The sequence below is a fragment of the Larimichthys crocea genome, chromosome VIII (assembly GCF_000972845.2).
Source record: "Larimichthys crocea isolate SSNF chromosome VIII, L_crocea_2.0, whole genome shotgun sequence".
Taxonomy (NCBI): Eukaryota; Metazoa; Chordata; class Actinopteri; family Sciaenidae; genus Larimichthys; species Larimichthys crocea.
In genome coordinates, this window is record NC_040018.1 from 27843377 (window position 1) to 27864526 (window position 21150).

The 21150-nt window shown below is 48.4% G+C and overlaps 3 protein-coding genes across 4 annotated transcripts; 1 reads left to right on the forward strand and 2 right to left on the reverse strand.

The window, feature by feature from the left end:
- Positions 1 to 3301: 3301 nt before the first annotated feature.
- Positions 3302 to 9233, reverse strand: atp6v1b2 (ATPase H+ transporting V1 subunit B2). The gene is given in 15 exon segments (XM_010751657.3): positions 3302 to 4959; positions 5333 to 5462; positions 5565 to 5669; positions 5843 to 5925; positions 6009 to 6159; positions 6253 to 6376; positions 6537 to 6634; positions 6725 to 6826; positions 7111 to 7250; positions 7354 to 7431; positions 7510 to 7603; positions 7776 to 7874; positions 7948 to 8003; positions 9067 to 9193; positions 9195 to 9233. Coding segments are annotated over 15 exon segments (1563 nt in total). The 3' UTR covers positions 3302 to 4822.
- A 2768-nt stretch (positions 9234 to 12001) lies between these two features.
- On the reverse strand, positions 12002 to 15396 carry dusp11 (dual specificity phosphatase 11 (RNA/RNP complex 1-interacting)). Its single transcript, XM_019263583.2, has 9 exons — positions 15189 to 15396; positions 14286 to 14361; positions 14037 to 14168; positions 13797 to 13920; positions 13632 to 13692; positions 13510 to 13556; positions 13350 to 13425; positions 12938 to 13069; positions 12002 to 12654 (listed from the first exon to the last, which is right to left on the reverse strand). The coding sequence occupies exons 1-9, from the start codon at positions 15224 to 15226 to the stop codon at positions 12255 to 12257; spliced, it is 1086 nt and encodes a 361-aa protein (XP_019119128.1). The 5' UTR covers positions 15227 to 15396; the 3' UTR covers positions 12002 to 12254.
- A 1800-nt stretch (positions 15397 to 17196) lies between these two features.
- Positions 17197 to 20109, forward strand: casp17 (caspase 17, apoptosis-related cysteine peptidase). 2 transcript variants are annotated; one of them, XM_019263584.2, is made up of 5 exons: positions 17197 to 17676; positions 18407 to 18570; positions 18742 to 18868; positions 19554 to 19769; positions 19804 to 20109. In XM_019263584.2, exons 1-5 carry the CDS (start codon positions 17334 to 17336, stop codon positions 19842 to 19844), a joined length of 891 nt encoding a protein of 296 aa, XP_019119129.1. In that variant the 5' UTR covers positions 17197 to 17333; the 3' UTR covers positions 19845 to 20109. The 2 variants fall into 2 exon arrangements, with proteins under 2 accessions (XP_019119129.1, XP_010752518.2); XM_010754216.3 differs by having other exon boundaries at positions 17199 to 17676; positions 19554 to 20109.
- The last annotated feature ends 1041 nt before the right edge of the window (positions 20110 to 21150 follow it).

Below are 21150 nucleotides of genomic sequence, written 5' to 3' on the forward strand. Positions count from 1 at the left end.
CTGTGAATTACAGTGTCGTTGATTGAACTCCTGAAGCTTTGACAGGTCAGTCAGGTCCTGAATTAAGATTAAGAGTCAGTTCACTGAGCTTCATGAAGCCTGTGATTCATTCAGCAGCAGTTCATTAGCAGTTAGCTACGTTCACAAAATAAACCAGTTTTATTGTCTGCAGGGTGTAATGGCAGCTCGACCTGTTTGTGACTGATGCATCCAAAATGTTTTTAATCCAAACTGTCATTATATTGATATAAAGAATGAAATTCAGAATCGTGCATTCACCAAGTCTGAGACCTGTGCACACACACACACACACACACACACACACACACACACACACACACTGTGACACAGAGGACCAGTCACTGTGAGCAGTCAAAGCAGTGTAGAGAGACAGAGACGCCACCAACCTGTCAACATCCATCAACATCACAGACTCACAGTCGTCCAATCACATTCATGTCAACGGGAGACGAGAAGAGGAGGAGGAGGAGGAGGAGAGAGAGAGAGAGATGGAGGAGAGAGAGAGAGATGGAGGAGAGAGAGAGAGATGGAGAGCCACTCCAGAACTGTTCAAACTACCATTCATGCACACATTCACTCAAATGGGCAATTTAGTCACCAGTTAACCTGCACGGGTCATCGAGGACACCTGTGTATCATCAAGGACACCTGTGGGTCATCAAGGACACCTGTGGGTCATCAAGGACACCTGTGTGTCGTCTGAGGACACCTGTGGGTCATCAAGGACACCTGTGGGTCATCAAGGACACCTGTGTGTCGTCTGAGGACACCTGTGGGTCATCAAGGACACCTGTGGGTCATCAAGGACACCTGTGTGTCGTCTGAGGACACCTGTGGGTCATCAAGGACACCTGTGGGTCATCAAGGACACCTGTGTGTCGTCTGAGGACACCTGTGGGTCATCAAGGACACCTGTGGGTCATCAAGGACACCTGTGTGTCGTCTGAGGACACCTGTGGGTCATCAAGGACACCTGTGGGTCATCTAAGGACACCTGTGTGTCGTCTGAGGACACCTGTGGGTCATCGAGGACACCTGTGGGTCATCAAGGACACCTGTGTGTCGTCTGAGGACACCTGTGGGTCATCAAGGACACCTGTGGGTCATCAAGGACACCTGTGTGTCGTCTGAGGACACCTGTGGGTCATCAAGGACACCTGTGGGTCATCAAGGACACCTGTGTGTCGTCTGAGGACACCTGTGGGTCATCAAGGACACCTGTGGGTCATCAAGGACACCTGTGTGTCGTTGAGGACACCTGTGTATCATCAAGGACACCTGTGGGTCATCAAGGACACCTGTGTGTCGTTGAGGACACCTGTGTGTCGTTGAGGACACCCGTGGGTCATTGAGGACACCTGTGTGTCATCTGAGGACACCTGTGTGTCGTCTGAGGACACCTGTGTGTCGTTGAGGACACCTGTGTGTCGTTGAGGACACCCGTGGGTCATTGAGGACACCTGTGGGTCGTTGAGGACACCTGTGTGTTGTCTGAGGACACCCGTGGGTCATTGAGGACACCTGTGGGTCATTGAGGACACCTGTGTGTCCAACTCCTGAAGCTTTGACAAGTAAAACAGGAAACTCAAAGTCAGGAAACAACAACACCTGAGGCCTCAGAGGCTGAACATTCAAACTGAAGTCCTCAACATGAAAACACTGAGGGAGGAAGCTGACAGATACACATCACATGTTACACACACACACACACACACACACACACACACACACACACAGATCAGCTCTTTATTTTAACGTGACGGCGCTCTGAGGTCTTCAGGGTTAAGAACCATCCTGCAGGATTCAAAAGCTCAACACACCAAAAATAGAAAAGGTGTGTGTGTGTGTGTGTGTGTGTGTGTGTGTGTGTGTGTGACCTCGGGGAGGAAACACACACCCTCTTAAAATGCCACCCGACAGGTCTGTGAGCTCCTCGGCTGCAAAACTGATTTACATGCAACTCTTCACCACCCGACACACACCAGCACAGACAGGTGGACAGACAGGTGGACAGACAGGTGGACAGACAGGTGGATCCACAGAGAAACTGATCCTGATTCAGTTACTTCATACGACTCATCTACACCATGACAGAGCTGCAGAACGTGTGCACTTTAAATACAAAGTGTATTTTTACTGCTCTGAACCGACGTCAACTCGTCTTTGAGCTTTAAACTTTCTCTGCTGATGTGTCCGATGTCCTGATGATTCGACTGGACGTGGTGAAATTTGTCCAACTCTGGTTTTATTCCTGGATCACGGATCGATGAGCAGACTGTGGAGGACTCAGGCAGGTCGACGGCGCCTCTGTGTGGTCGCCTGCAGAACTGCACTGAGCTTCTTCCTCTGGATACAAAGTGAAGTTCAAGCATCATTCTTTAATCCAGCCTCAGGTTTTTAAGCATCCGCACAGCTCCTCCCTGTCTCTCTGAGGCTTGTATCTGCGATCTCGTTCTTTGGGTCGCTACCCAGAGCTCATGACCATCAGTGAGGGGTTGGAACCTAGATGAACTGGAAGATGGAGAGCTTTACCTTCAGGGTCAGCTCACTCTGCCGCTCCCGACCCGGAGGAACAATTTATGGCAGAGAACCATCCGAACACGTTGAACAAAAACCAACAAACACCAAGCTTTGTGTTTGTGAGGGACCCAGCTGTGGTTAGGCTGCGACTGACGACTATTTCCATGGTTTATTAACTGAGAAAAAAATCAGCAGACATAGATTTCCTGCTGTTTCTTTACTGCCTGGGCTTCCTGTGTTTGGTGTAGAACATTTCATATTCACTAACAAGGACCGTGTCAATGGATTAGTGCAAGTGATAGGAGAGGACGTGCTGAGATGATGTCCTGTAGGAGAGAGGAAGAGATGAGGGTCAAAGGGAGAAGAGAACGGGGTTGTTGGTCCCGGTTTGTGGTTCCTGTGTTTGAATGAAAGAGAGAAGAGAGAGATAAGAAAAAGAAAAGAGGGGAAGGATGTGAAAGAGGGAGTGAACGGATAAGGTGTGTCGAAGAACTTGTGAAATGGAAATGGGATGAGTTCAAGGCGTGGACCTTGTTCCTCATATTAATATACATAACATAGCAACATTAATATTTAGTGATCTGGAAAATGTCGATTTCTTTGGTAAAATAATAATAAATCTTTTATGCGAGTGTGTGATGTGTTGACTACAGTGTGTGAGCTCCCTCTGGTGGCACGTGGAGGAATGAACTCATTTAAAAACAATGTGAGCTCACTGAAACGACAGCAGCAGCGACATCATTCAGAATCTGGTCAGAAATGATGAGACAGCAGTTTTTATTTCATCAGATTTGAGGCATCAACAGGAAACACTGAACACGTTAATTCATGCGAGCTGATTATTATTGTATATCCAGTCAATACACACCGCAGTGTGCAAACACATCGAGTCTGAAGACGTTTAAAGACAGAAAACACGAAACATTACGTCAATCTAAAGAAACCACGACGACACACAAACACATCACCATCATGAACATTGCTGAGTCTTCTTTCTCTGCTGTTACAGACCTGGTTTTCTGTGTGTGTGCATCAAAGTGCAGGAAGCATCACATTCCTCGGTAGCTCACGGCAGTTACACGACAGTCTGTCAAAGTGTCACAATTGCACGGCATGTACAAGGACAGGAAATGTGCGCTGACTGCCAAAATAAAACACTTTAATGAGCACAAACGTCTGACATCAAACAAAAGCTGCAGTATGTTGAGACGGATAAAGGGACAGGCTGCTTCAAATCTACACGAGTAATATCTGATGATGAACTTTAAAAATAAAGAGTCACTTGTTTTTCTCTCACCTTGCTGCAGTGATGCACAGGTGTACTCCAGGACACTGTGACATCACTGCTGGGCGTGGTCACAGGTGCAACCTGTTCACGTGTCGTACACGTTTACATTCAGAGTTTCTAACCAAACGTCCGATAAACTGATTTCAAACAAACATTTTGGAATCTGCATCGTTTCTTCTTCTTCTCTGCACAAACGAGCACGCAATCACAAGAAGCAGCCGCTTAGCTTAGCTTAGCATAGAGAATGGAAACAGGGGCAAACTGCTAGCATGGCTCCGACTAAATGAAACAGAATCCACCGACCAAAACATCCAAAGCTCAGTGATAATGAAGCTGTTTGTTCTAAGGACGTGCGCATGGCCGAGCTAACGCTGCGCCTTAATAAATTGCTAAAGCTACACAAAATGAAATCAGCAATCATCCGAAGACACGGCATGCCGACGGGACAGCAGGGCCAATCAGAAGCAGCAGGTGGAACAAAGTGGTGAAAGCCTCGTGTCACGTGACAGCGTCGCATTGTTGCATGTTGAGTCTGTGGAATGATTCATGACATGCACGAGATGCCCTGTGAATAAACCCTCCATGAACAACGCGCAGCACGATAAAGCCTCATTATGTAACGTATCACACACATCACGTGATCCAACCAACATACAGCGTTTCACTACGACTTCTCCAAGAGCTCGAACCACAGATCCGTTCTGCTGAAGTTATGCAGATTGATGAACAAAACATCATCATCATCTCTCACACATGAACTCTTTGTTCCCTTCCTGTCTCTCTTCACATTCACACTGTAAATTCATCTGTGTTGAGTTTCTGGCTGTTGAAGCAGGAATGGTGTGCGTGGTCAAAGGCCACATGAACATCACGAGTGTCACCACGACGGTTCACAGCATCACGTCATACAACACTTCACTGTATGGAAGCAGCAGCGACACTTCACTGGGACTGATGGAAGCGGCTGGTGGACGAACAGATGAGTGTGTTTGCTTAATGTTTGGCTTCTCGTGGGTAAAACTCAGCCAAGGTGCTCTGAGGGATCCTCTTCAGCATCTCTTTGGGGAAGATCCTCATGAGCTGCCATCCGACGTCCAGAGTCTCAAACACACTCCTGTTCTCGTAGGCACCTGGACACACAAACACATCATGAGGGGCTGTTGTTCATACTTCCAAGGCCAGGATAAGGACCTGATCCTCACGAGAGGACCCGTCGTCAGGGTAACACCTGTACTTTGGTTGATAATAAAGTAGGAAGCCAAACCAGGTGTGTTACCTTTACTACTCGATGACTGAGCAGCTCTGTGTGCGTGAGGATCTCTGACCTTGGAAATACTATGAAAGCTGTGTATTCATTTACTCAGGGTCAGGTACCACAAATGTATACTTAAGTACAGTACTTATGTAAATGTACTTTGTTACATAACAACACAATTTTCATCTGGATCAATCTTCAGGTCAAGCAACAACTATAACTGAGTGGTCTGCTGTGCCCCACTGCACCTTGGGAGATGAAGTTTTTCTCGAACTTGGTCAGGAACTCCAGATAGAGCAGGTCATCAGCGGTCAGAGCCTCCTCCCCCACCACCGCCTTCATGGCCTGGACGTCCTTCCCTATGGCGTAACACGCATACTACACACACACACACACACACACACACACACACTTTCACAGAGTGCAATGATGAAGGCGAGCATGTGCAGTGTGAAGCAGGAAGTGTGTGCGTGAACTCACGAGCTGGTTGGACACATCCGAGTGGTCTCTGCGGGTCATTCCGTCGCCGATGGCGGATTTCATGAGCCGAGACAGAGACGGCAGCACGTTGATGGGAGGATAAATCTGAACCACGAGAAGACGAGACGAGCAGTGATCAAGAAGAAGTAAAAGGTCTCGATGAAACGCTCGTTATTTCAGTTTAAATGAATTTGTTGATGAATTCATGTAAACATTAAACCGACGCCTCAAAGAAAACTGATGGGATCAACAAGTCCCATGCTGACGCTCGTCATCACCTGTCTGTTGTGAAGTTGTCTGTCCACATAGATTTGTCCCTCGGTGATGTAACCAGTCAGGTCGGGAATCGGATGAGTGATATCTGAGAGACAGGAGAACACGCTGTGACATCACCACTGCTCATCATCACTCATTAACATAACGAGCTCATGGTTAGGTGCGTACCGTCATTAGGCATGGTGAGGATGGGGATCTGTGTGATGGAGCCGTTACGTCCTTCGACTCGGCCAGCTCGCTCGTAGATGGTGGCCAAATCGGTGTACATGTAACCAGGGAAACCTCGCCGGCCCGGCACCTCCTCTCTGGCTGCAGACACCTGAGTGGCACACGGTGAGGTCAGTGAACGCCACGGTTTATTCACAGTTTCCTGTCGTCATGTCAGAACAAATGCAGTGAAACTGTGGCCGACCTCTCGCAGAGCCTCGGCGTAGGAGCTCATGTCAGTGAGGATGACGAGGACGTGCTTCTCACACTGATAGGCCAGATACTCTGCTGATGTCAGCGCTAAGCGCGGCGTGATGATTCGCTCGATGCTGCGATAAAGAAGGAAGTTTAACGTCTTTCTGTCATTTTGAGGCTTTTTCAGGATGTCACGCTTAATGTCTGCTGACGGGAACACCACAGTGTATGTTTTAATTAAACAATTAAACATGCCAACTTTAATGACTTTAATGAATTTAAGGTCGGGCGTACGTCGGGTCGTTGGCCAGGTTGAGGAACAAACAGACGTTGTCCATGGAACCGTTCTCCTCAAAGTCAGACTTAAAGAACCTCGCTGTCTCCATGTTCACCTGGAGGAAGGACAGAAGAACAGGGAGCAGAACGCTGTTAGGTCTGTAACTGTGGCTGCCTGTCTGTCCATGATAATCTGAAGTTCTCACCCCCATGGCTGCGAACACGATGGCGAAGTTGTCCTCGCTGTAGTCCATCACGTCCTTGGACTTCTTCACCAAACCGGCCTGTCGACAGATCTGAGCCGCGATCTGAAGAGAGACGGAGACGAAGAGTTCTGATGTTTTCTTCTGAAATCCTGCTTTCATTTGAACACAGGGCGGCGTGAACACTTTCACTTACAGGAAATCTGAAAAAAGCTTTTCGTGGTAATTAAATCTAGCAAATTAAAGAGAAGTCAGACAGTTAATTAATGAAATCAGCCCTGAGGACTCAGCACACAGAACATGTCAAGTTCCCTTCCACACACGGACAGTGTGTGTGTGCACGTGCACCTGTGTGTTACATGTATTACATGTTACATGTGTACATGTACCTCATTGTGTGGCAGCCCTGCGGCAGAGAAGATCGGTATTTTCTGCCCCCTGGCGATGCTGTTCATGCCGTCGATGGCAGATATGCCGGTCTGGATCATCTCCTCGGGGTAGATCCGACACTGAGGGTTTATAGGCTGACCTGAAGACAATGATCGAAAACATGATCACCTCTGCTCTGCTACTACTGGAGCTCATTTACAGCGAGGGTTCAAACTTTATGTTTCATGTTTCAAGAAATGTACCCATGATGTCCAAGAAGTCCTCAGCCAGCACGGCCGGTCCTCTGTCGATGGGTTTACCAGATCCGTTAAACACACGACCTGCAAACACACACACACACACACACATTCAGTTTTGTGTTGTCATCACTGTCACTGTTTTCGTGTTTTGTCTCGTACCCAACATGTCCTCAGAGACCGGCGTCCGTAAGATGTCTCCTGTGAACTCGCAGCTGGTCTTCTTGGCATCGATACCTGAAGTCCCTTCAAACACCTGCAGGGGGCAGAGTGAGTCAATCTTTCAGTAACAAACCTCTGAAGCTGAAGAGCCTTTCTAAATGTTACAGGAAACCAGCAGCTCATATTCTGAATTCAGAGTTTCCGGGGTCAGTTATGTGGAGCAGTTTTCACGTTAGTCCTTCCATGAATTGGCGACTTTGGAGTACCTGGACCACGGCTTTGGAGCCGGTGACCTCCAGCACCTGGCCGCTCCTCTTGGTACCATCGGGCAGCGTGAGATGGACGATCTCTGCATACCTGGGAAACTGAACACAAGCATCGCTTAGCAACCATCTGGAACCAGGTGACCCGATCACCTGATAAGAGATCTGTTCTTACCTTCACCTGATCCAGAATCACCAGCGGACCGTTGACTCCGGACACTGTTTTGTAGGCTGAGGACGCAAAGACAGGAAGAGACGTGACATGAGCGAACCAATGAAGTGAGAGCGGATTCATGAACGAAGGATTTCTGAACCACCCCACAGATGGAAACTGTCTGTGACGCTCCATCATCGAAAATGTCAGAAAATCAAAAAAAGATCAAACCACAAAACTTCACAAGAGCCCGAAAGAGGGTGTCAAGACCACCGAAGACCAAGACCAGGTCAGGACCAAGACCAGAACAGGTCTCAGAACAGAGACAGTCTCGGAGACTTGTCCAGGTTTTAGACGGTCTGCGACAGTCTCTGAGACTTGTTTAAGTTTTAGACGGTCTGCGACAGTCTCGGAGACTTGTCCAGGTTTTAGACGGTCTGCGACAGTCTCTGAGACTTGTTTAGGTTTTAGACGGTCTGCGACAGTCTCGGAGACTTGTCCAGGTTTTAGACGGTCTGCGACAGTCTCGGAGACTTGTCCAGGTTTTTAGACGGTCTGCGACAGTCTCGGAGACTGTGTCCGGTTTTAGAGACGTCTGCGACAGTCTCGGAGACTTGTCCAGGTTTTAGACGGTCTGCGACAGTCTCGGAGACTTGTCCAGGTTTTAGACGGTCTGCGACAGTCTCGGAGACTTCAGTTTTAGACGGTCCTGCGACAGTCTCGGAGATGTCCAGGTTTTAGACGTCCCTGCGACAGTCGCGGAGACTTGTCCAGGTTTTAGACGGTCTGCGACAGTCTCGGAGACTTGTTTAGGTTTTAGACGGTCTGCGACAGTCTCGGAGACTTGTCCAGGTTTTAGACGGTCTGCGACAGTCTCGGAGACTGTCCAGTTTTAGACGTCTGCAACAGTCTCGCGGAGACCTTGTCAGGTTTAGACGGTCTGACAGTCTCGGAGACTGTCCAGGTTTAGACGGTATGTCAGTTAAATCTCATTTTTCATTTTCTGACATTTTGCTAATAAACAAACAGACAATTAATTTCTAATGGTCTGGTTTGCTTGTCCTCATGTCTCTCATGTCCTCATGTCCTCATGCTGCAGGACTCCTGCCTGCGCTCACGCACTTGGCATGCCGGACTCACTGAGGCGCGGCTGGGAGATATAGTCCCGCTTCACGGCCATCACGTGCTCCCCGGGAGGCGGCGGTGGCGGCCGGAGCGGCGGGCCGTCGGTTTGTTCCCGCTGGACGGCCGAGGAGAGCTCACTCATGGGCCCCGTTCATCATCCCTCTGAGCGCCTTCATCGCCATGTTCGCAGCCGCAGCACATCCGAGTCGTGACTCGAAGCTCGGCGCATGCGCAGACAGGAGCCGCATCATGAGGGATGCTGAGGCTGTAAAATCTGACAGACACTGAACGCAACGGCGGGGACAGCATGACGTCACAGCTGATTGTAACGTGACGTTTATACGTCAAACCACACAGGTATATACACCTGTTTCTGCTTTGTGTTTTATTAAAATTTATTTATTTGATTTAGTCTGAAGCAGGTGATCCCGGTGTAACAACACTCGTCCCGGTTTTTAGACAGTCTGCGGGGACGCCAGAGACGACGTCCAGGTTTTAGACAACAGGAAAAAAGACGGCTGAGTCGAGATACGTCCACAGACTGTTTACGTCGGGACCCAGGTTCTAAGTCTCCAGAGACAGTCTGCGGGGATTACCGGATAGCCATTACAGCGCTGAAGTAGGAGGAACACTTCCAGGCTTTAGACAGTCGCTGGGCGGGGACGTCCACGGAGACCTACGTCCAGGTTTTAGACAGTCTGCGGGGACGCACGGAGACTACGTCCAGGTTTTAGACAGTCTGCGGGGACGTCCGGAGACTACGTCCAGGTTTAGACGTCTGCGGGGACGGCTCGGAGACTACTTCCAGGTTTTAGACAGTCCGGCGGGACGTCACGGAGACTACGTCCAGGTTAGACAGTCTGAGGGACGGGCACGGAGACTACGTCCAGTTCTGGAAAATAGACAGTCTTGCGGGACGTCTACGGAGACTACGTCCAGGTTTTAGACAGTCTGCGAGGGACGTCACGGAGACGACGTCCATTTTAGACAGTCTGCGGGGACGTCACGGAGACTACGTCCAGGTTTTTAGACAGTCCTGCGGGACGTCTCTCAGAAGACGATCGTCCAGGTTTAGACAGTCTCGGGGGACGTCTCGGAGACACGCTCCAGGTTTTTAGACAGTCTGTCGGAACGTCATGGAGACAACGTCCAGGTTTTAGACAGTCGTGCGGGGAGGACGTCACAGAGCACGTCCAGGTTTTAGACCGTCTGCTCGGGGACGTCACAGAGACACGTCCAGGTTTTAGGACAGTCTGCGGGGGACGTCACAGAGACTAACGTCCAGGGTTTTTAACAGTCTGCGGTGGTTTGTCTGTTCTGGGCTCAAAAACGATAATTATTACCTATTTCACTGAGTATAAATTACGTAAAGAAATCGGACGACCGACCTTTAAAGTGAATAAACCAGAGATGACTTCTTTTAAATCTTGCTTTAATCTCTGCAGAGTCATGGGGAACGTCGGTCCCGCAGACCTGAAGTCCACCGGTACAAATGTAAACACAAAAGCCATTAAAACCATTAAAACCACTCAAAGCATTCAAAGCATTCAAGCAGCACGACCACACAAACAAAGGTCCAGTGAACGCTTGTGGGTGGGAAGCCGGGTGAGAGACACGTCCTTTGTCAATGTGGCCACCGGCTCATTGAGTTCACCGGTGTGGGTCAGCAGTCGCCCTGCGTCCGTTCCTTTCCCCGGCTGTTGCCGATTTTCTTTAAGTGTCGCCCGAGTCAGAGAGGAGACTGGGTTGAGTCTGTAAGAGCTGTGAAGACCAAAGCCTGGAAACAGAAACAAGCAACTCATCAATAATCAACAGATCGATCAATAATCACACTCTGTATGCAGAGAAGGAGATCAAGTCTGAAGTTAGGAGAAAAATTAAATTATAAAAAGTTTAAATTAAAAACAGACAGAGCGTCGAATCAACTGACTCGAGGTTCCAGTGAAGGCACGTTTACTTTAAGATGACAGAATGAAACTCAATCTACCGTCTGCTGACCCACACTGACCTGTGATCAGCTGAACGTGTCCTCGTCATTCGACGTCTTTTCTCACTATGTAACCTTTGGGCTCCGGTCGTGCGATGAAGTACGTAACGCTTGTACGCAATAAGTTCACAAAGCAGCAACTATTTCATGCATTCTGGTGAAACTGGATATATTTTATGGAGGAAATGGTTTTCTGTTTCCTCTGATGTCTCCGGTGCTCCGCCCTCACAAATCTCTGTGATTTAACAGAGTTTATGATGGACATGAAGTAAACTGCTGACAGCTGTGAGCTGCTGTAGCTCATGTTCGCTCAGTACTGTTAGCTGGTTAGCTCATATGTTAGCTCAGTCTGTTGCTGCTGTTAGCTCATTTTAGCTCAGTCTGTTAGCTCCTGTTAGCTCAGTACTGTCCTAGCTGCTGTTAGGCTCAGTCTGTTAGGCTGGTTAGCTCATGGTAGCTCGTTTGTTAGCTGCTGTTAGCTCATGGTAGCTCAGTCTGTTTAGCTGCTGTCTGCCTCATGTTAGACTCCGTCTGTTATATCGCCTGTTAGCTCATGTTAGCTCAGTCTGTTATGCTCCTGTTAGCTCATTTAGCTCAGTCTGTTAGCTGCTGTTAGCTCAGTTCGCCTCAGTTTAGTTAGCTGCCTTGTTAGCTCATGTTGCTGCAGTCCTGTAGCTGCTGTTTGCTCAGTTCGCAGCCAAGCTGATGAACTGAGTGTTTGTACCAACAGGCGTTATGGACTACCAGGAAGAAGAAGAGGAGGTAACCAGGCTCAGCAGCTTCTATGGACATGATGGCAGAGGAGCAGAGAGTGAAGAGGACGCTGACGGAGGAAGCTAAGAAGAGAAAAGGAGAGAGTGAGCGAGCAAGAAGCCGCCGGACAAGAGTAAATGTGGGACTGACTTTTAGTGGTTGGTGAGAGCTTGGTGAAATAAAAGGCTGAAAGACAGACGCCGAGCTGGGCTGACTGCTGCTGGACTAGGCAGTGAGATCAGCTGCTGCTGGGTCTGGGTCTGGGTCTGGTTCTGGTTCTGGGCTGACTGCTGCTGGACTAGTCACTGATATCAGCTGCTGATTACAAATATTAGATCTGTAGATACAGAGTCTCGATCCAAATACTTTGAATAATTAAAAACATTCCGGATCCGTAAAACACGTTGTCTCATGACGTCTTCAGACAGATGAACAGCGTGTTCAGGGTGATGTCTCTGTTGGACTAGTAGTTGTCGTATGTGTCGACTCTGTGGGCGAATCTGTGAGATCTCATTGGACGGCCGGCCCACTCCTCGTCATGTCCATCACGCATGCCGTTGGACTCGTTGGTCCAGCGTACGGAGTAGCGTGGGAGAGGAGGAGGAGGAGGAGGAGCTCTCCTCCTGTCCTCGTGCCGGCGGGAGGATGGACTCCAGTCCCGCTCTGCTGGACGATATCTGGACCTGCTGTCCTCTGAGTGGGAGGGTCTCCTCCAATGGGCGTCAGCATGAGGTGGGGTCCATCTGTACGGGTGGTGGTCCTGGTGGAGAGGGGCTCTCATAGGTGGAGGATGTTGTAATGGAGGACTGGGAAGGAGGCCGTGGTGATACGAGCGGTGATTCGTTCTTCTTGGTGGAGAAGATCTGAAACAGAACCAACCGAGAACGTTGGAACAACTTAGACAGAACATGCTAACAGTTAGGACATAGTCTCTGTGACGTCCCCGCAGACTGTCTAAAACCTGGACGTCGTCTCTGTCACGTCCCCGCAGACTGTCTAAAACCTGGACGTCGTCTCTGTCACGTCCCCGCAGACTGTCTAAAACCTGGACGTAGTCTCTGTGACGGTGGCCCTCACACCTCGTGTTGATGCATTTGGAGATGGACGTCACAGGAAGTCAGGGGTCATGTCTTTGCTCCTCCTCACCTGTGGTTCCTGGAGTCATTGTAGTGAGGTCGTCTGTCCTCCCGTCTGTCCTCCCGTCTGTCGGAGTCTGACGGACGACGTGCAGCGTGTCCTCTCTTTGGCTCCTGTCCGGCGTCCTCCATCCCGTCGTTACTGTTTAGAAAAAAACAAAGGTCACAGACGGTCCAGTCAAACTTTGGGCTGATGGATGTTCAGACGACTCGTGAAGAGCTCTGCAGCTTTTCTTCGATGACTTCGTAGTTTCTGGATTTTTTATTTATGGATGCTTATTCCTGACTGACGCTTGATATGATGACACACATGAATATAGTGTGTTTGTGTGTTATGACTGTGAGAAGGAGTGCAGGTTCTGGTGAAGGTCCAGTCCCTTTCACCTGTGATGTAGCAGGTAACCATAGAAACACTGCATCACCTCCTCTTTGGCCCACGCTGCAGGTCATCCAGGTAGTTCTCTCGCTCGATGGCGTGTCCCCGCGACGAGTTGAACACTGAGAACAGAAGAAGATTTAAAGATCATCCACAAACGAAGCCAACGCGTCCAAACGAGAGGCTGCAGTGACGTCAGTACTCACGCTCCACGGCCTCTTTGGGATCCATCCCGTCCACGTCTATCAGATACCTGCAGGAGGACACACCTGTTACAACACTGTCCACACACCGACTGTTCAAAGTGCGAGCTTCACGCGGCACACACCTGCAGATCAGGTAGCCGGTGCGGTTCAGACCATGGGTGCAGTGAACGCCGATCAGCTTATCTGTGAACGAGACGTGAACAGCTGATTCACACGTTACGACTGAAGAAACGATCCACGCGTCCGCGAGCAGACGAATCCGTTTCACTCACACTAACGTTTCTCACCGTTGTCGACGTTGTCTCGTAGAAACCGGCGTACGGCGCGCTTGAAGCTCAGGATGGTGTCGTCACTGGGAACCGCGTGACCGGCCGTGAAGATCTTCACGAACAGCAGCGACTCCGGTACGTCCTGAACACACACACACACACACACACACATACACACACACACACACGTTTTCATGTTTGTCTTTGTTACTGACTGAATGTGTGTGTGTGTGTGTGTGTGTGTGTGTGTTGGCTCACCTGGACTTCGTAGTAGCGTGAGGTGAAGGTCAGGTCGATGATCAGACCGAGCTCTTGCTTCTCTCTGTTCAGAGCGTCCAGCAGCTCCCACGGCCCGAAGACATCTGAGCGCGAGAGCTGACGGTTCAAAGACTAAGAAGACACACACACACACACACACACACACACACACACACACACAGTCTCATCAGCAGCCACAACGCCACGGTAACAAGACGGCGCTTCAATCACATGATCAGACCTGCACACCTGTTTGAGCGGCACCTTGAAGGCCACGAACCGAGTCCCAGGAAGTCTTTTCCCCACAGCTCTGTAATCCAGCCACCTGTAAGAAGACAGACACCACAGACTGTCTAAACCTGGACATAGTCTCTGTGACGTCCCCGCAGACTGTCTAAAACCTGGACGTAGTCTCTGAGACGTCCCCGCAGACTGTCTAAACCTGGACGTAGTCTCCGGGACGTCCCCGCAGACTGTCTAAAACCTGGACGTAGTCTCCGTGACGTCCCCGCAGACTGTCTAAAACCTGGACGTAGTCTCCGTGACGTCCCCGCAGACTGTCTAAAACCTGGACGTAGTCTCCGTGACGTCCCCGCAGACTGTCTAAAACCTGGACGTAGTCTCCGTGACGTCCCCGCAGACTGTCTAAAACCTGGACGTAGTCTCCGTGACGTCCCCGCAGACTGTCTAAAACCTGGACGTAGTCTCCGTGACGTCCCCGCAGACTGTCTAAAACCTGGACGTAGTCTCCGTGACGTCCCCGCAGACTGTCTAAAACCTGGACGTAGTCTCCGTGACGTCCCCGCAGACTGTCTAAAACCTGGACGTAGTCTCCGTGACGTCCCCGCAGACTGTCTAAAACCTGGACGTAGTCTCCGTGACGTCCCCGCAGACTGTCTAAAACCTGGACGTAGTCTCCGTGACGTCCCCGCAGACTGTCTAAAACCTGGACGTAGTCTCCGTGACGTCCCCGCAGACTGTCTAAAACCTGGACGTAGTCTCCGTGACGTCCCCGCAGACTGTCTAAAACCTGGACGTAGTCTCCGTGACGTCCCCGCAGACTGTCTAAAACCTGGACGTAGTCTCTGTGACGTCCCCGCAGACTGTCTAAAACCTGGACGTAGTCTCCGTGACGTCCTGAACGTTGCTCACCTGTCCGGTACTCCGTTCCTCGCGCCGTGTCGGGACATGTCTCACGCTGGTCGGTACCACGTGTTTGTTCGGTTCGGTCCGGTCGGTCCGGTGTGTTTTCAGGTCCCGGTTTCACTCAGAACCTTCACGAACCTTCTAACAACGTTTAATCAACAAACAGCAGCTGCAGGCGCGTCACGATGACGTCAGGGCATGCCGGGGTGTCGACGTCACATGGCTGCGACCCGGTGGAGGGTTGTTGATATAAAATCAGCTGATCGAAAAGTTTGTGAAGAGTAACTAAAGTAACTAAAGTAACTAAAATAACTAAAGTAACTAAAGTAAGTCAAGTAACTAAAGTAAGTCAAGTAACTAAAGTAACTAAAGTAACTAAAGGATCTAAAGTAAGTCAAGTAACTAAAGTAACTAAAGTAAGTCAAGTAACTAAAGTAACTAAAGGATCTAAAGTAACTAAAGTAACTAAAGTATCTAAAGTAACTAAAATAACTAAAATAACTAAAGTAACTAAAGTAACTAAAATAACTAAAGTAACTAAAGTAAGTCAAGTAACTAAAGTAACTAAAGTAAGTCAAGTAACTAAAGGATCTAAAGTAACTAAAGTATCTAAAGGATCTAAAGTAACTAAAGTATCTAAAGTAACTAAAGTAAGTCAAGTAAGTAAAGTAACTAAGGTAACTCAAGTAACTAAAGTAACTAAAGTAGTGTACAGAATCACTTGAATTCGTCAGATGTGAACGCACGAGGACATCAAACATGTTTAGATACACAGACATAAACAAGAACAATATGTATATACAGTATGTGTGTGTATGTGTGTGCGTATATGTGTGTGTGTGTATATGTGTGTGTATACATGTCTGTGTATATGTGTATATACATGTGTATAAATATGTGTATATACATGTGTGTGTGTATATGTGTATATGTGTGTATATACATGTGTGTGTATATGTGTATATATGTGTGTGTGTGTGTGTGTGTGTGTGTGTGTGTGTATGTGTATGTATATATGTGTGTGTATATATATGTGTGTGTGTGTGTGTGTGTGTGTGTGCGTGTGTATATATGTGTGTGTGTATGTGTATGTATATATGTGTGTGTGTGTGTGTGTGTGTGTGTGTGTATGTGTATGTATATATGTGTGTATATATATGTGTGTGTGTGTGTGTGTGTGTGTGTGCGTGTGTATATATATATATCTGTGTGTACACACGAGGATAAAACATGTTTTACATTGAATGTGATGAAATGGTGCGATGGAGCATCGTGATGATATTTACATGAATCATTTATAATTTACAGATATTATATTATAGAGGGTGTATGTATATACTGATGTGTTGGTGTGCAGAGCTCTCTGACATGCAGTCCTCTGTGTCCTGTACATGTGCAGCATTGACATTAAAGCTGACTTGACTTTATTTTTCTCTCGTTGTGTTCATTTATTGTGTATTTTTAATATGTATATAATAAATATTGTTATCAAATGATGGAATTCGTTCATTTTTTATTAAAGAAGTACTTTTACTGCAGTATTTCCAGTATTTAGTTACTTTATACTCTGACTCCACGTTCCGCACGTTTATGATCAGTTTCTTCACAGACAGTAAAACTCTGAGGACACATGAACGCATCAGTACGAATAAAAACACACAAACACTTCTGGTACTTGAAGTACATTTAGCTGATAATACTTGCAGGACTTCTGGTACATAAAGTACTTTACAGCATGTCAGTCAGCGTGTGTCATACTCTGACAGGTTTGATTGACAGCTCGTGGAAACTTACTGATGACTGTTGTTGTTCCTGTAAGCTGTGATTAGTCACTCTTCTTCTTCTTCTGTTTATTTCTGCTCTCTAAAGGTCATTTCATAATAAAACATTTATTTTTATGTTTTTATGAACTGCTCAGGTCGGGTTCGTCCTGGACTTCACTGCTCGTCTGAGGCGGCTCGGGGAAAAACTGCGTTGTGTTTGTGGAAACAGTTTTTATGGTGTGCAGTCGAGCGTTGACTCAGCTGTTAAACTCACCTGTGAAGACGTGCAGAGAGGTCCACAGTGTGATTTCCCAGGACAGGGAAGAAGCTGAAAGACAACGTTACGTAACTCTGTGAACAAACATGTGATCCTACCTGTGAGAGCCTGATGTGGAAACTCCATATATGGTCAGACAGGTGTGAGTGGAGGTGTGTCTACAAGTTAAATAGTTTGCAGTGGAGTGTAGACACAGAGTCTGTTAGAGACAGCAGCAGCAGCAGAAGAAGAAGCACGATGCTGCAGTGGAGAGGACTGAGGGATCACAGGGGGGAGTGTAACAGGGCAGTGTTGGTGTCTGTGGGGGAGTTTGACCCCGGGGTGAGGCTGGAGAGGAGGCCTGGAGCCAACAAGGACACCAAGAGTCTCCACCACACCCTCAGCAAACTGGGCTTCAAGGTGGACATCCACTCCGACCTCAGCGGGGACGAAATCTATGAGCTGTTTGAGAAAGGTAGCACACACACACTCACACACAGACACACAGACACACACAGACACACACTCACACACAGACACACACAGACACACACACTCACACACAGACACACAGACACACACTCACACACAGACACACACAGACACACACTCACACACAGACACAGTCGGTTTGTGTGGATATGAAAATGTTTGTTGACTGACAGGAGCGTAGATCAAGTTCCTCTGAGGGCCCACTAGAACCTCCTGAAAGATTACGAGGACCTCTTTTAGAACCAGTAGAACCTCAAAAAGATGAAAAGAACCCTCTGCAGAAGCTCTGGAACCTCCTTAGTCACAACTCAAACCTCCTAAACGACTCCCAGAACCTCTTCAAAGACCTCTAGAACGTTCTTTGGGTTCTCAGAGAAATGTACTGAAGCTAAAGTAAAACACTGAGTGTGTTCCTGAACCTTGACCCAGGTCCTTCACCCTGTCACTGTCTGTTATTGGTCCAGCTCTTTGTCTTCATATCACGAGACAGACTGCTTGTATGTTTAACACGAGGACAGACGCCCAGTTATCAAACAGGCTGAAGGCTCATGTGGACTTTTACAGCTGATTATCACTGACAGATAAAAGTCACGTCGGAGACATTTATCTACCTTTGACAGAAAACAAACGAATGAAACAAAGTGCAGAGAAGATGTTCGTACGTGACTAATGAACACTGACCGAGTGTGTTGTTGTGTGTGTGTGTGTTGCAGAGAGCCGGCGGCCGGTGAAGGATTGTTTTCTGGCTGTCTTGTCGTCTCACGGCGAGGAGGGCTGCGTGTTCGGGGCTGATGGGAAACCTGTCCGACTGTCACAGATCTTCAAGTATTTTGACCACGAGTCCATGGAGGGAAAAGCCAAAGTGTTCCTCATACAGGTCGGCAGTCTTTAATGTGACACACACACCACAACACTGACACTGATCCTCAACATGTCCTTCACAGGTGTATCTGACTTGGAGAGCCGAGCTGCTTCTTCTATGTGTGAACCATGATCTTCCTTCAGGATCTGTGTCACTGATGACACTTTGTGTTTGCGCTCTCTGCAGGCGTGTCGTGGAGACGGTCTGGATGACGGCGTGGAGGTGGATTCAGCTGATGATAGCAGAGAGTGCATCTTTTCACCACATCACTCTGTTCCTGTAGATACAGCTGTGATGTACGCCACCGCGCCAGGTAAACAACAGTCCTGCATCCACGTGTTTATTAGCGTTACCGTGACGACTTTCCACCACGTCCAAAACTCAGAAACGTGACGTTGGTGCACTGTGACATCACGTTGGTACACTGTGACATCACGTTGGTACACTGTGACATCACGTTGGTACACTGTGACATCACGTTGGTACACTGTGACATCACATTAGTGCACTGTGACATCACGTTGGTTACACTGTGACATCATATTGGTACACTGTGACATCACGTTGGTACACTGTGACATCATGTTGGTACGGCGTGACATCACGTTGGTACACTGTGACATCACGTTGGTACACTGTGATATCATGTTGGTACGGCGTGACATCACGTTGGTACACTGTGACATCATGTTGGTACACTGTGACATCACGTTGGTACACTGTGACATCACGTTGGTACACTGTGACATCACGTTGGTACACTGTGACATCACGTTGGTACACTGTGACATCATGTTGGTACAGCGTGACATCATGTTGGTACGGCGTGACATCACGTTGTACCTACAAACTAAATCTGGTGGTTAACGTTGATTAAACGTTTGAAACACGTTCTTCTGATCTGAATACATGTAAAGATGGATGTCGCTGTGATGAGTGTTACTGTGCACTCTGTCTTCTTCTGTGCTTCAGTCCTCTCCCCTCCGTCCTCTCCTCAGGGTACGGAGCGTTCATGCACCCCCTCGGATCAGTCTTCCTCCAGACTTTCTGCACTTTATTAAAGGAGGACGCCAATCGTAACCTGGAGCTGACGCGCCTGATGACCCGCCTCTCCCACAGAGTGGCCTACACCTTCCAGGCCAAAGGTCGGCTGCTGGGCGGGAAGAAAGAGATGCCGTGTCTCCTGACACGACTGACCAGAGAAGTGTTTCCGTTCGCGGAGCCGGGGAAAGGCGACGGCGAGGCCGCGGGGCTCTCGGCCACGTCGCTGCTCAGTGCTGATAACGTGAGAACACGGAGTCCTTCCATCAGTTAGACTGCAGCACGCGACGTGCACGTGACTGCACGAGAACGTATGAGGACAGTAATTAACAGCAGGAATGTTGACGGATGAGAGGAGATAAACTAACAGACTCTGCAGAAGAAACCGGTTTGTGGTTTTTGGACTTCCTGAAGAAAATCCAAAGATGTCATCAGGAAACATTCCGAGCTCTGAGACAGTACGTGTTTACATGAGACTTATTTAATATATGTTATTAAATGATGGAACAATCATAACATGCTCCTGTTGTTCCTGCTCTTTCCTGTTTGTCTGGCCTTAATGGAAAAATACCTCCATCAGTTCAATGTGATGAAAGAGCTGGAGGAGTCTGACACAAAGAAGTCAGTCCAGTCTGATATTAATCATCAGCTAACTGGAAGTCAACGCGATGACTAATGCAGAGTTTTATTTGTCTGCTGTGGAAGAAATTAACATGTTTACAACAACAAGGCGCCTTTCAGTCTGTGGGGGAGGTCACGGAGACTACGTCCAGGTTTTAGACAGTCACGGAGACTACGTCCAGGTTTTAGACAGTCACGGAGACTACGTCCAGGATTTAGACAGTCACGGAGACTACGTCCAGGTTTTAGACAGTCACGGAGACTACGTCCAGGTTTTAGACAGTCACGGAGACTACGTCCAGGTTTTAGACAGTCACGGAGACTACGTCCAGGTTTTAGACAGTCACGGAGACTACGTCCAGGTTTTAGACAGTCACGGAGACTACGTCCAGGTTTTAGACAGTCACGGAGACTACGTCCAGGTTTTAGACAGTCACGGAGACTACGTCCAGGTTTTAGACAGTCACGGAGACTACGTCCAGGTTTTAGACAGTCACGGAGACTACGTCCAGGTTTTAGACAGTCACGGAGACTACGTCCAGGTTTTAGACAGTCACGGAGACTACGTCCAGGTTTTAGACAGTCACGGAGACTACGTCCAGGTTTTAGACAGTCACGGAGACTACGTCCAGGTTTTAGACAGTCACGGAGACTACGTCCAGGTTTTAGACAGTCACGGAGACTACGTCCAGGTTTTAGACAGTCTGAAAACCTGCATTCTTTCTAACGTCCAGCAGGGGGTAGCTCCACTGGTTGCAACAATAAGGTCTGAGCAGAGTCCTTTGGAGAGATGAGCAGACTTCTCAGCTGATCCACAGTGAACGGTTTTCTCGTGAGTTTCTTGATTCGTTGTTTTCAGCTTGAACATTAACGTCTGTGCATGAAAACAAGTCACAGTAAGTTACTCAGCTCCACGCTCACGTCCAAATATGG